This window comes from Ahaetulla prasina, chromosome 1 (genome assembly GCF_028640845.1).
Source record: "Ahaetulla prasina isolate Xishuangbanna chromosome 1, ASM2864084v1, whole genome shotgun sequence".
Lineage (NCBI taxonomy): Eukaryota > Metazoa > Chordata > Lepidosauria > Squamata > Colubridae > Ahaetulla > Ahaetulla prasina.
In genome coordinates, this window is record NC_080539.1 from 253,338,013 (window position 1) to 253,352,098 (window position 14,086).

The 14,086-nt window shown below is 35.9% G+C and overlaps 3 protein-coding genes across 4 annotated transcripts; all 3 read left to right on the plus strand.

Annotated features, from left to right (window-relative positions):
• The first annotated feature begins 289 nt into the window (after positions 1 to 289).
• On the plus strand, positions 290 to 2,378 carry LOC131204820 (olfactory receptor 1052-like). Its single transcript, XM_058196430.1, has 2 exons — positions 290 to 1,178; positions 2,356 to 2,378. Exons 1-2 carry the CDS (start codon positions 290 to 292, stop codon positions 2,376 to 2,378), a joined length of 912 nt encoding a protein of 303 aa, XP_058052413.1.
• A 5,337-nt stretch (positions 2,379 to 7,715) lies between these two features.
• LOC131204792 (olfactory receptor 1052-like) lies at positions 7,716 to 10,725 on the plus strand. 2 transcript variants are annotated; one of them, XM_058196378.1, is made up of 2 exons: positions 7,716 to 7,738; positions 9,798 to 10,725. In XM_058196378.1, the coding sequence occupies exon 2, from the start codon at positions 9,913 to 9,915 to the stop codon at positions 10,723 to 10,725; it is 813 nt and encodes a 270-aa protein (XP_058052361.1). In that variant the 5' UTR covers positions 7,716 to 7,738; positions 9,798 to 9,912. The 2 variants fall into 2 exon arrangements, with proteins under 2 accessions (XP_058052361.1, XP_058052352.1); XM_058196369.1 differs by lacking the exon at positions 7,716 to 7,738 and having other exon boundaries at positions 9,787 to 10,725.
• A 1,321-nt stretch (positions 10,726 to 12,046) lies between these two features.
• On the plus strand, positions 12,047 to 13,000 carry LOC131204826 (olfactory receptor 1052-like). The gene has a single exon (XM_058196444.1). The coding sequence runs from the start codon at positions 12,062 to 12,064 to the stop codon at positions 12,998 to 13,000; it is 939 nt and encodes a 312-aa protein (XP_058052427.1). The 5' UTR covers positions 12,047 to 12,061.
• Positions 13,001 to 14,086: the final 1,086 nt, after the last annotated feature.

The window sequence follows — 14,086 nt, forward strand, 5'->3', positions numbered from 1 at the left end:
TCCAAGTCTTCACTTAAGGACTTATTGTGGATCACAAATACTAGCTCCCTATTGTTTATGGTATTTCATTTGATCGTTTTTCAATAATAATCACGAAGGAACATCAATGTTATAATATATCATCAGAATATTGAGACTGGCATACCCAGTTTTATCTTTTTAGAACCTAATTTTTATTCCTCCTTCCAAGATCCTATTTCAGATTACAGAAAATGGCTTCTTATGTAGTTGAAATGTTAAGAGAACATGTAATATTTAGCACCGTATTTCTTTTACTTTCACAGTGTTAATGGGAAATATCACATGGGTGACAGAATTCATACTCACTGGGTTGACAGAGGACCCACACTTGCAGCTGATCCTTTTTGTGATATTTTTTGCTGTTTATGCCATCACCTTGATGGGAAACGTGGGCATGATTGTCTTAATCAGAACCAGTCCTCAACTCCACACACCAATGTACTTTTTCCTTACCAGCTTATCTTTCCTAGATACCTGTTATTCAACAACGGTGACCCCAAAGCTGTTATCCAATCTTTTAAAAGAGAAAAAGATTATTTCATATGGAGGTTGCTTTACTCAGCTTTACTTTTATAGTCTTTTGGCCACCACAGAGTGCTACCTCCTAGCTGTGATGGCCTATGATCGCTACGTGGCAATCTGCAATCCTCTACTCTACTTCATCACAATGTCCCAAAGGAAGTGTATTCAGCTGATAGCAATTTCCTATATAGCTGGGATCATTAATGCTTCTATACACACAGTGGCTGCATCTAAACTATCCTTCTGTGGCCCAAACCTCATTAAGAATTTTTATTGTGAGGGTCCTCCCCTTCTTGCTCTTTCCTGCTCAGATGTCAGTCTTAATTATCTCTTGGTTTTTATTCTTGTTGGCTTTAATTTAATAACAACAAGCATGACTGTTCTCACCTCCTACGCTTATATCCTGGTCACCATTTTAAAGATCCATTCTGCTGCAAGCCGTAAGAAAGCCTTCTCCACGTGTACATCTCACCTCATAGTCATTACCATTTTCTATGGATGTCTCAGCTTTATGTATGCACGACCAAGCTCTAGGTCGAATTATAACCTAGACCAAATGGCCTCTGTGTTCTATGTAGTGGTGACCCCCATGCTCAACCCATTAATCTACAGCATGAGGAACCAGGAGGTAAGGCGTGCTTTCAGAAATATCCTAGAAAGGAAATTTCATGTTCAACACTTTTGAGAGCCATTGCTTTTTGCCAAAATTTAATCTTACATAAAAGCTGTACTAGTAGCAAAAGGTTTTTATCATTGTGTCTCATTAAATAATAATCACTAGGCTGTATAATATTCCTAGAGCTCTTGTATTAATTATATATTTGCTTCTGAGTTCAAAATAGTGTAATAAATACATTTAACTTTTCTTTAAAAATTATAAAATCATTGTATCTTAAATGTTAAAACACAACGATTTTATAATATAGGAAAATCTAGCTCTCTCTTCCAAAGTTCTTCTATATTGGGTTTTTTTTTGTTTTGGTTTTTTTTTTGGTCATTGTATATTTTATTTATTTATTATTTTATTTATTATTTTATTTAATTCGATTTTTATACCGCCCTTCTCCCGAAGGACTCAGGGCGGTGTACAGCCAAAAGTAAAAAACAAACAATACAATATACAATTTAAAATACAAATTAAAAAACTTATTTTATAATTGGCCTGAAAAACTTTAAAATATATAAAACTAAAACCCCATTAAAATTTGTAATAGAAAATTTAAAATCGATAAAATTTAAGCCAGCCCCGCGCGAATGAAAAGATGTGTCTTCAGTTCGCGGCGGAAGGTCCGAAGGTCAGGTATTTGGCGTAAACCCGGGGGAAGCTCGTTCCAGAGTGTGGGAGCCCCCACAGAGAAGGACCTTCCCCTGGGGGCCCGCAGCCGACATTGAAATGGCATTGTTGGTTTATTCTGTAAAAATGTCTTGATCTGACTCATTCCAATCCATAGAAGTTTCCAAGGCAGTTGATATTACATTTCACATAGCATGATTGTAACAAATAATGTAATTGTATAAATTGCTATTAAGACATAGTTTTTTTTAATCCTTTAAAATTCTAGAGGGTTTGATGAGAATCCATTTTTATAACATGTTCCAGAAATTTTGTATCAAAGACTTTTTCTATATCTAATGGAGCTAGATATATGTTTTTAGAATGTATTATTTAATCTATCTACCAGTTATGTGGTATTATCAGAAACTTCACAAAGCCAGCATATTAACAGTAATACCTTCAGCAATATTTGTGTCACGGTTCCAATCAAAATTATTTTGTCTATGATTCTGGGCAATCCATTTCTGTTTTTAGAGTAGCTATAATACAAACCTTATGAAATAAACCATTCTCAAGTAAAAATACCCATATATTCATTAATTACAAAAGTCATGAATTTCAGTTCAGATCCCAGTTCAGTGATTTATAGGATAACCCTACATAATCTCCTACTTGCTTCATGACGCCTTCCTTAATTTGACTAACACTTAAATCCCAAATCTTTCCATTCTCTATCACCAGAAGTGAAGAAAATGCTATACTATTTTTATGATTCATTTAACTGAATAAAATTTTCAAGAGCAGAACTTCACTAGGAGATTAAAAAAAATTACCATCAAGATTTATTGTTATGTCTTTCTTAATCTTTGCTGGAATAGCAATAACATTCTGATCCAGTCTGCTTTGAAAGAATCTTGCTTCCCAGTGAGTCTGATCAGCGGGACTTAATTCAGGTTTCAAAATTCAGCTGAAGTTTATTAACTATGCCTTAAAAAGGCTAGATTATTTTAGAAACCAGCTAAAATTAGCATCCTTATTATAGTGCAGTTTTATGGAAGCAACTCAGGGCATAACAAGGTGAATGTCTTTTGCTCTTTAATAAGAGTTTTTTAATGTTTCTGGGAGCAAGAAATAAAATGCCAGCACTCATCATGTTTTCTAGTAGTGACAACCATTAATATCTTGGTGATTGGCTCAGACTAAATGAAAGAATGAGTATGGGTACTGTAGTCCTTGATCACAATTTCCATTTAATTATGGTACAAAGTTATGATTATGCTGAAAAAAGTGACTTACAACTTGTCCTCAAAGTTAATGACTGTCGAACCACCCACCACCTTCATGATACTGCAATTCCAGCATCTGGCAGTTGGCTCACATTTACAGGTAGTCCTCAACTTACAACCTACAATTTAGTGACTGTTCAAAGTTACAACGGCATTGAAAAAAGTGACTTATGACCATTTTTCACACTTACAACCATTGTAGCCTCCCCATAATCATGTGATCAAAATTCAAATGCTTGGCAATTGGTTCATATTTATGACCTTTGCTGTGTCCCAAAACTTGGTAATCACCTTCTATGATCTTCTGACAAGCAAAGTCATTGGGCAAACCATATGCACTTAACGACTGGGTTACTAACTTATGAACTGCAGTAATTCACTTAACAACTGTAGCAAGAAAGGTTGTAAAATGGGGAAAAACTCACTTAACAAATATCTCACCTGACAACATAAATTTTGGGCTCCACTGTGGTTGTAAGTTGAGAACTACCTGAACAAGGATTGTGTCATCTTGTGGTTATGTGATCACAATTTTTGATGTTCTCAGCCAGCTTCTGACAAGTAAATTCAATGGGGAAACTGGACTCATTTAATGACTGTGTCATTCACATAACAACAACTGGTATTTCACTTAATAACAATGTTTATGAAATTGGGTCCAGTCATGTGATGATTCCCTTAACAACCGCATCACTTAGCAACCAAATTCCAGTCTCAGTTGTGGTTGCAAGTCAAGGACTATTTACCTGTAGATTTTGCTATAGTATTTATAATGGAGATTGAAAAGGATTTCAATTTTGTGTGATCATGATTAGGTAGAAAAAATATGTCTTCTGAATCAATTTGGATCATAAAATGGTGGCTTATTATCCCTATCGCCCTCAAAACTTTTGTTTATTACTCTCCTGTATTCTGCTTTTTCATTGTCTATTGCAAAAGATAAGTTAGTTAACTATATTGGTCAATAGTAATTTTAACGTAATTTCAGAAGAGTCCATGTCACAACCATACCCTTCTTGTAACTATAGAATGTTCTACATTCTATAGCATGTTCTACATTCTCCAAATACAGAACCTATGACATTTAGAAGCAGCACAGAAGAAAATTAATAATGTTTTGTGTCACTCATTAAAAAATCACAAACTACAAGATACAAGATTCTATAGGAACAAATGAGTTCTTTTTTTATTTTTTATTTTACACAATTCTATTTTTACAGACACAAAAGTTTCATATGGCAGTAATCCATTAAAAAAGAATAACATGAACAGAAAAATATCAGAACTGAGCAGAATGGTATTGCTGTTTCAGGTTCTATTATTCTCTATTAACACGTACGAGATCAGAATCAACACTAGTGTAAGAATGCATCAGAGTCCAGAATCACTGGCAATCAGGCACATATAATTTATTATAATTATAATTATAATAATATATTATTATTATATTTTGTATTGAATTTCTTCAGGTACAAAAACATTTCATGTGACAGAAGCATCCAGGTATTCAGAAGGTACTTCCTGATGGATTATCCCCAACATGATCTCCTCCTATTATTTAGTTTTGGTTTCTAAAATGAAACACAGAAGTAACAGGGAAATGGGAGAGTAACTCATGGAGTGCCATATAATTCAATATTATATTTTATTAGCAAGTGTGGCTGTATACGGATAGCCTTGCTTGGACTGACTCAATTATTTATGGATCAAATTAACTCAGCTATCTGCCGGAAAGGTACTGTGATTTAAAAAATGTGGAAGTTACTAATCTGTCATTGTGTCAACCTGATTTGCCAAGAGACAAAAGATTGGGCATTTGCAGAATCTCTAAATGATCTCTATGAACTAGAGTGGGTGCTCCTTCTGGTAGGTGTCCACATTGTTGAAAGGCATTTTTATTCCAAACAATTCTTTACTGAAAATGTCATAGCTCCTTCCTGCTAGGAGAGCGTTCTGGAATAAAAGGCACATACAGTAGTAAATCTGCCCTCCTTTCCTTCTCTGCCTGGAGCAAAATTGTTCATAACTCGCCATCTGAAATGTCTGTTTGCACAACACAGGGGTAGAAGGGGTCAGGGTGGCAGATAAGGGGTTGAGACCCAGGGACCCATGCAACAATAGATGCAATTTACATAGACTTCTGTAAAGCTTTTGACTCAGTGGTACATGACAAACTTCTTCTCAAACTTAATTCCTATGGCATCTCCGGACCCCTCCATAATTGGATAACAACATTCCTGTCAAACAGACAAGTGGTCAAAATAGGCAGTGCCCTATCAAATCCCATTCCTGTCAATAGCGGTGTCCCCCAAGGCAGCGTTCTAGGACCAACACTCTTCATATTACACATTAACAACCTCGGTGACCATATTATAAATAATTGTGTTCTCTTCACCGATGATGTTAAACTATTTAACACTACCAACAATGCGGCTACCCTTCAAAAAGACCTTAACTTTGTGTCAGAATGGTCAAAAACTTGGCAACTTCAAATCTCAACCAGCAAATGCTTTGTCTTACACATTGGAAAAAAGAATCAGAACGCTAAATACAAGCTTGATGGTCATTACCTTGTAGATGACCCTCACCCCATCAAAGATCTTGGAGTTTTCATATCAAATGATGTAAGTGCCAAAGCCCACTGCAACTAGATCTCAAAAAAGGCTTTAAGAGTGTAAACTTAATCTCACGTAGCTTCTTCACCAGAAAGATTACACTACTAACCAGAGCATATAAAACATTTGCTAGACCAATTCTTGAATACAGCTCGCCTGTCTGGAACCCACACCTCATTTCGGACATTAATACAATTGAGTGTGTCCAGAAATATTTTACAAGAAGAGTTCTCTATTCCTCTGATCACAACAAAATACCTTCTGCCACCAGACTTGAAATCCTGGGTTTAGAAAATGTAGAACTCCACTGCCTTCCGCAGGACCTGAGTATAACTCATAAAATCATCTGCTACAATGTCCTTCCTGTCGAAGACTACTTCAGCTTCAATCGCAACAATACACGAGCACACAATAGATTTAAACTTAATGTGAACCGCTCCAGTCTTGATTGTAGAAAATATGACTTCAGTTACAGAGTTGTTAATGCCTGGAATGCACTACCTGACTCTGTGGTCTCTTCCCAAAATCCCCAAAGCTTTAACCAAAGACTATCTACTTACTATTGACTTCACCCCATTCCTAAGAGGTCTGTAAGGGGCATGCATAAGAGCACCAACATGCCTACTGTTCCTGTCCTAATGTTCCCTTTAATTGTATCCAATTTGTATGGTTATTTCATGCTTATACATATATACTGTTGTGTTTGACAAATAAATAAATAAATAAATATAAATATAAATATACATTTTTCTAGTTTGGCAAAAAGGTTGTTGTCCCATAATTTTTACAATACATTTCTGGCATGGGTGATATGCAAAAAGAGATATTTGAAATAAATTAATACCTCATCTAAGTTCACTACAACATACTTGTCTAGAATTTCTGAAAATGTGTCATTCATGCCCTTATAAAAACAAGCTCCACAGCTAACTAGGTCAAAAGGCATACTATCTATTCAAGGCTGTTTAATACTCATGCCTTTCTTTCATTCTGATTACGTTGTAAACACTGCTCAAGTCTAGCTTTGCAAAAATGTGTGCCTTTTGTAGCCAATCTAGATCTAAGTGGGAGTGGATAATGGTCTTTAATTATTACCCTATTTAGGACTGTGTAGTCATGAATGGTATGCATTGGTGTGTGGGGTGGTGGTGGTGTAAAGTTTCACTGTTTGTAAATGATATTGCTGGTCTCTGAACTTCCCTGGCAAGCTGTCATGGGAAGCAGGAGGATTGGCTAGACTGCCATCTATTGTGCTGCTGCAGGTTGAGGCAAACTCTGTTCCAGTTCTTGTGTTAGTATTATCATGGCATTCTGCAAATTGATCATCCATGCATCTACTTGCTGCTGGTGTTGCAACAATGCTGCTGCCAGATACTCAATGGATAGTGGGGTTATTTGAGGATCAGAGGCCATTCCTGAAATTTCTTTCTTTGGAAAAGAGTATGAAATTTGCAAAACTTATCTCAGTATTGCCAAAAAAACCAGACAGGAAGCACAACCAGATAAGCTAGTACTACTTTATTGTAAGGCTACATTAACAGAATATTGTAAGAGTGGTAAAATAATAAAAAATCTCCCAATGTGTTTTTTTTCCAGGCTGAAAATTAGGGAGGTTTCCTTCTGAGTTTCTGTTATACATCTGTAGGCTGTGTCTTCTCTAATTGTATTCCCTAGGCAGCACCCCCTTCCCCATTTCCCAGGCGCATTCCCAAATACTATTACAATTACAGATCTCAGTTTTCTTTTATTTAACTAGTTTGTACAGCCACTCCAATGAATGCCCAATTCAGGTAATGTGCTTCTTTAATAATAATTCAGTAACAACAATGAGTAAATTAAAAATGATAAAAAATGTTTAAAAAACAACAACTGACAAAGACATAAACAACCAGAAAAGACCATCAAACCACTTCTGAACCCAAAGCCTATGGAAAAAAGAATTGGAGCTAATCAAAACTCATAAAAATGCTGTTAATGGAACATCACTGTCAGAGGTGGGTTTCAGCAGGTTCTGACCAGTTCTGGAGAACCGGTAGCAGAAATTTTGAGTATTTCGGAGAACCGGTAGTAAAAATTCTGACTGGCCCTGCCCTCATCAGGAAGAAATGGGGATTTTGCAGTATCCTTCCCTGGATTGGGGAGGGAATGGAGATTTTACAGCATCCTTTCCATGCCATGCCCACCAAGCCACACCCACCAAGTCATGCCATGCCCACCAAGCCACACCCACAGAACCAGTAGTAAAAATGTTTGAAATCAACCACTGATCACTGTGTGGAAAAAGGGTATGATAAAATATTATTAATAAATAAAGAAGACGACAGAATATGATATCTATCGAATATTACATTTCCCATTGGTAAATACTTCAAACAATTGCAATTTGGTTTACTGAATCTTCACTGTGTAATTAACATAAATCAGTAGGTGGAGCAATTTGAAGCACTTTGGGGACACATTCCCCAAACCAATGTTTTTTTCAGTAGAGGTCTTTTCTCCTTCACTCCAAAGAGAGTTGAGGGAGATGGTATTGTTTGCAGAATTGTATAAAGCTGTTGAGTTACCGAAGACTGAAGGAAACTACCTGAATTTCTTCAGAGCAGCAAAAGGATATTAGTATAAGTTTCACAAACCTGCACTCAGACTCTTGGAAAAAAATACAGTTATTTTAAAATGTGAAAGATGCTATTGATCTGGAAGAAAACAAGTGAGTTTGATAATCATAAAGGCAACTATACCATTATCGCATTTTGTTGATTTTGACAGTTTGATTTAGAAGTTCATGAGATGACAACTTACTTCAAAGAAAACTGATTGGATATCCAGAGAAGTGCCAAATCAAGCCAGCATGGCAACCATGCAAGTTAGTTGGTGCACAAATATTTGGGTAAATACAGTCTTTTTCACAGCTCAGATTGCATCAGGAAAAAAGGAGTGCTTGGGATGAACACTCAAGAAGACCTCAAGATTTGCAGGGTTTTTTTGCTTTTGTTTTATTTTTTAAAAAAAACTGAATGCATCAGAAAATTTAAAGATTTAGTGAGGAATGAATATACTCATTTGGCATAGAAGATTAGGTATTTTGAGATGAAACAAACAAATGTTATGTTTATAAAGCTTCAGTGCTTTGTTTTTAACTGTGATTTGAGTAATGGGTGGTACAAAAGAGGCATAAGTAAAACAGAGCTGGGACTGATATAAAAAAGCCAAGATTAAAAAGAGAAGTGTGTTTACAAGTAAATCTTCAAATATTTTCATAGAAGTTGTTCATAGAATGTGGCCAACAGAACAACTATTTTATAGAATGAAAATTTCTTTGTAGAGTTGATTATATCAAACTATCTTGTATATTGAAAGATATACAAGAATATGTTGACGGTGCTCAATCATCTGTGACGTGAGAGTCAATGTGGCTTTGCTATTCATAATTCATTTAATCAACGCAAGAAATGAGAAACCCTTGTAATCCAGAAATGAGCTTCTATAAGTCATAGAATATGTAGATCCAGCAATGAACCAACAAAACAATATATACAGTTGAAAGCAGTAAGAACTTTTCTTCACTTATCTTGTTAATTCTTTACTGCAGCTTGTCAAAATATCCTGTGAACAGAAATGTAAATGCAACTAATATTTCTTCTGATATTTGTTGGATGTCTTCCCGTGTTTAAAAGAGAGTACGCAGGTCTACTCAAAGATTTCAAAAGCACTCTCATGTTGTTAATTGTTTTTAATAGTCCTGTAGTAAAATTTATTCATGGGCTAGAACTATTTTAATCATATATAGTAGGATATACTTAATCCATCCTAATAACCATGACTATTTCATTGCAAAGGACTTAATTTTCAAAATATGATGATCAGGTTCAAATTTGAAAGAAAATATATGTAGACTGAATATTGTTTCCTTTAAACTGAATATTATTTTATTACTTGAGTTCTTCATCAAAAATGTTCCAATTTCTGTTTTCTTTTTCTAGGAAGTTAAAAATTTATTCTGATCACAGACTACATTACAAATATTAGGGGAAAAAAGGGAAATTGACAGAAATATTACTGTGATTACATGGAAAACAGCTCACTGGTGACAGAATTCATACTCACTGGATTAACAGAGGACTCACAGTTCCAGCTCATCCTCTTTGGGATATTTTCTGCTGTTTATGCCATCACCCTGGTGGGAAACCTAAGCATGATTATGTTAATCAGGATCAGTCCTTCTCTCCACACACCAATGTACTTTTTTCTTACCAGCTTATCTTTTTTGGATATTTGTTATTCATCTTGTGTTACCCCAAAGTTTCTATCCAACCTTTTAAAAGAGAAAAAGATAATTTCGTATGGAGGTTGCTTTATTCAGCTTTACTTTTATATTCTATTGGCCACCACAGAGTGCTACCTCCTAGCTGTGATGGCCTATGATCGTTACGTGGCAATCTGCAATCCACTACTCTACTTCATCACAATGTCGCAAAGGAAATGTGTTCAGTTGATAACAGTTGCCTACATTGCTGGGATCATTAATGCTTCTATACACACAGTGGCTGCATCTAGACTGTCCTTCTGTGGCCCAAACCTCATTAAGAGTTTTTATTGTGAGGGCCCTCCCCTTTTCGCTCTTTCCTGCTCAGATATCAGTCTTAATTATCTGTTGGTTTTTGTACTTGTTGGCTTCAATTTAATAACAACAAGCCTGACTGTTCTCACCTCGTACATGTATATCCTGGTCACCATTTTAAAGATCCATTCTGCTGCAACCCGTAGGAAAGCTTTCTCCACTTGTACATCTCACCTCATGGTCATCACCATTTTCTATGGATGTCTCAGCTTTATGTATGCACGACCAAGCTCTAGGTCGAATTATAACCTAGACCAAATGGCCTCTGTGTTCTATGTGGTGGTGACCCCCATGCTCAACCCATTAATCTACAGCATGAGGAACCAGGAGGTAAGGGGTGCCTTCAGAAGTATCCTAGGAAGAAAATTTCATCTTCAACAGATATGATAATATCTTTAAGAATCATTTCTCTTTGCCAAATGTCACCTTTAGATAAAAGCTGCTCTAGTAGCAAATTGTGTCTCATAAAAGAATAAATCATTATGCTGTGTTATAGGGCTCTTTTAGTTAATTATATTTTTGCTTTTGAGATAAAAAAATGAAATTTGAACTCTGAAGAAGTGTGGCCTTTTTGGGAGCAGCTATCATGCCTTCGTGATTTCCGTCAATTAGAAAGGAATGATAGGTTCTACTTTTCAGGTTTAGGACTCTGCTCATGGGAACCTGGCAAGGAACATGGAAAATGTGTTTACATGACCACAGGGATGCTTCGGCGGCACAACTTTGTGAATAAAATTAGTGTGGACATCCTGATAAAATGGGTCTCAGATTTTTTTACACGTTCTTTAAATTAGTGGACTTTAAGAACATTGTTTGTAAAATTGTGGTATAATAAACCTTGGACTAATTTGAGATACAGACAAACAGATAAACACAATGCAATTTTGAATTATATGTTCATTTGCACACCCACCTGATCATATTAATTACTTCAACTGTATTTCAACTTATTAAATTAAGAATAAAAGTTTTAAGAAAAACCTATTAATTCAACATCTAATAGTTGGAGCTTCCGGGTAAGGATGTAAAAGTTACCATGCAGCTGCCGTTTCTAGAAAGCATTCGTCTAAGATTAGAACTACTTAGGGAATACCAAGGTTTCCCAGTAGAAAATACTCCCTTGCAGAGACAGCCAAGAAAGTGCTGCACCAAATTAATAAGAAGACTCAGAGCCAGCTGGAGCTGAATATATCTGGATTTCTACCCACATACAAAAATATGCCTAACTCATTTCAACTAGAAGCAATCCACCCACAACCAGCAAAGAACAAATGCTGTAACCTATTATAGTATTATAGTTGTGATTGAGTTCAGAGTGATTGGGTAAGTTGAGGATCTTTGGGGGCTTTCGAATTTATCAGGATAGTGTAACAATCTCAAAATTGTTTGGTATTAATGATGGAGAAACTATTATTTATAGATGTATTGGTAATTCCAAGTCTTTTTTCTAAGGACTTATTTTGGATCACAAATACTAGCTTTCTTTCATTTATGGAATTTGATTTGACTGTTCAATAATAGTCAAGAAGAAACTTATGAATGTTATAATATATTGGGTTGTCAGAATGTTGACAATCACATACTCAGTTTTCTCTTCTTAGAACTTAATTTTTAATCCTCCTTCCAAGATCTTATTTGAGATCACAGAAAATAACTTCTTATGTAGTTGAAATGTTAAGAGAACATGTAACATTGAGTACTATATTTTGTTTTCACAGTGTTAATGGGAAATAGCACATGGGTGACAGAATTCATACTCACTGGGTTGACACAGGACCCACACTTGCAGCTGATCCTTTTTGTGATATTTTTTGCTATTTATGCCATCACCTTGATGGGAAACGTGGGCATGATTGTCTTAATCAGAACCAGTCCTCAACTCCACACACCAATGTACTTTTTTCTTACCAGCTTATCATTCCTAGATACCTGTTATTCAACAACGGTGACCCCAAACTTTCTATCCAATCTATTAAAAGAGAAGAAGTCAATTTCCTTTGCAAGTTGCTTTACTCAGCTTTATTTTTATGCCCTTTTTGCCATCACAGAGAGCTACCTCCTCGCTGTGATGGCCTATGATCGCTACGTGGCAATCTGCAATCCTCTACTCTACTTCATCACAATGTCCCAAAGGAAATGTGTTCAGTTGATAACAGTTGCCTACATTGCTGGGATCATTAATGCTTCTATACACACAGTGGCTGCATCTAGACTGTCCTTCTGTGGCCCAAACCTCATTAAGAGTTTTTATTGTAAGGGCCCTCCCCTTTTCGTTCTTTCCTGCTCAGATATCAGTCTTAATTATCTCTTGGTTTTTATTCTTGTTGGCTTTAATTTAATAACAACAAGCATGACTGTTCTCACCTCCTACGCTTATATCTTGGTCACCATTTTAAAGATCCATTCTGCTGCAACCCGTAGGAAAGCTTTCTCCACGTGTACATCTCACCTCATGGTCATCACCATTTTCTATGGATGTCTCAGCTTTATGTATGCACGACCAAGCTCTAGGTCGAATTATAACCTAGACCAAATGGCCTCTGTGTTCTATGTGGTGGTGACCCCCATGCTCAACCCATTAATCTACAGCATGAGGAACCAGGAGGTAAGAGGTGCCTTCAGAAATATCCTAGGAAGAAAATTTCATCTTCAACAGATATGATAATATCTTTAAGAATCGTTTTTCTTTGCCAAATGTCAGCTTTAGATAAAAGCTGCTCTAGTAGCAAATTGTGTCTCATAAAAGAATAAATCATTATGCTGTGTTATAGGGCTCTTTTAGTTAATTATATTTTGCTTTTGAGATAAAAAAATGAAATTTGAACTCTGAAGAAGTGTGGCCTTTTTGGGAGCAGCTATCATGCCTTCGTGATTTCCGTCAATTAGAAAGGAATGACAGGTTCTACTTTTCAGGTTTAGGACTCTGCTCATGGGAACCTGGCAAGGAACATGGAAAATGTGTTTACATGACCACAGGGATGCTTCGGCGGCACAACTTTGTGAATAAAATTAGTGTGGACATCCTGATAAAATGGGTCTCAGATTTTTTTACACGTTCTTTAAATTAGTGGACTTTAAGAACATTGTTTGTAAAATTGTGGTATAATAAACCTTGGACTAATTTGAGATACAGACAAACAGATAAACACAATGCAATTTTGAATTATATGTTCATTTGCACACCCACCTGATCATATTAATTACTTCAACTGTATTTCAACTTATTAAATTAAGAATAAAAGTTTTAAGAAAAACCTATTAATTCAACATCTAATAGTTGGAGCTTCCGGGTAAGGATCTAAAAGTTACCATGCAGCTGCCGTTTCTAGAAAGCATTTGTCTAAGATTAGAACTACTTAGGGAATACCAAGGTTTCCCAGTAGAAAATACTCCCTTGCAGAGACAGCCAAGAAAGTGCTGCACCAAATTAATAAGAAGACTCAGAGCCAGCTGGAGCTGAATATATCTGGATTTCTACCCACATACAAAAATATGCCTAACTCATTTCAACTAGAAGCAATCCACCCACAACCAGCAAAGAACAAATGCTGTAACCTATTATAGTATTATAGTTGTGATTGAGTTCAGAGTGATTGGGTAAGTTGAGGATCTTTGGGGGCTTTCGAATTTATCAGGATAGTGTAACAATCTCAAAATTGTTTGGTATTAATGATGGAGAAACTATTATTTATAGATGTATTGGTAATTCCAAGTCTTTTTTCTAAGGACTTATTTTGGATCACAAATA

Bases quoted from the DNA above. Each gene is read 5' to 3' on its own strand.
- LOC131204826 (XM_058196444.1), top strand. From the start codon at position 12,062: ATGGGAAATAGCACATGGGTGACAGAATTCATACTCACTGGGTTGACA.
- LOC131204792 (XM_058196369.1), top strand. From the start codon at position 9,787: ATGGAAAACAGCTCACTGGTGACAGAATTCATACTCACTGGATTAACA.
- LOC131204820 (XM_058196430.1), top strand. From the start codon at position 290: ATGGGAAATATCACATGGGTGACAGAATTCATACTCACTGGGTTGACA. The intron at 1,179-2,355 runs GTGCTTTCAGAA...CTGTTTTTAGAG, and splicing joins GAGGAACCAGGAGGTAAGGC to TAGCTATAATACAAACCTTA.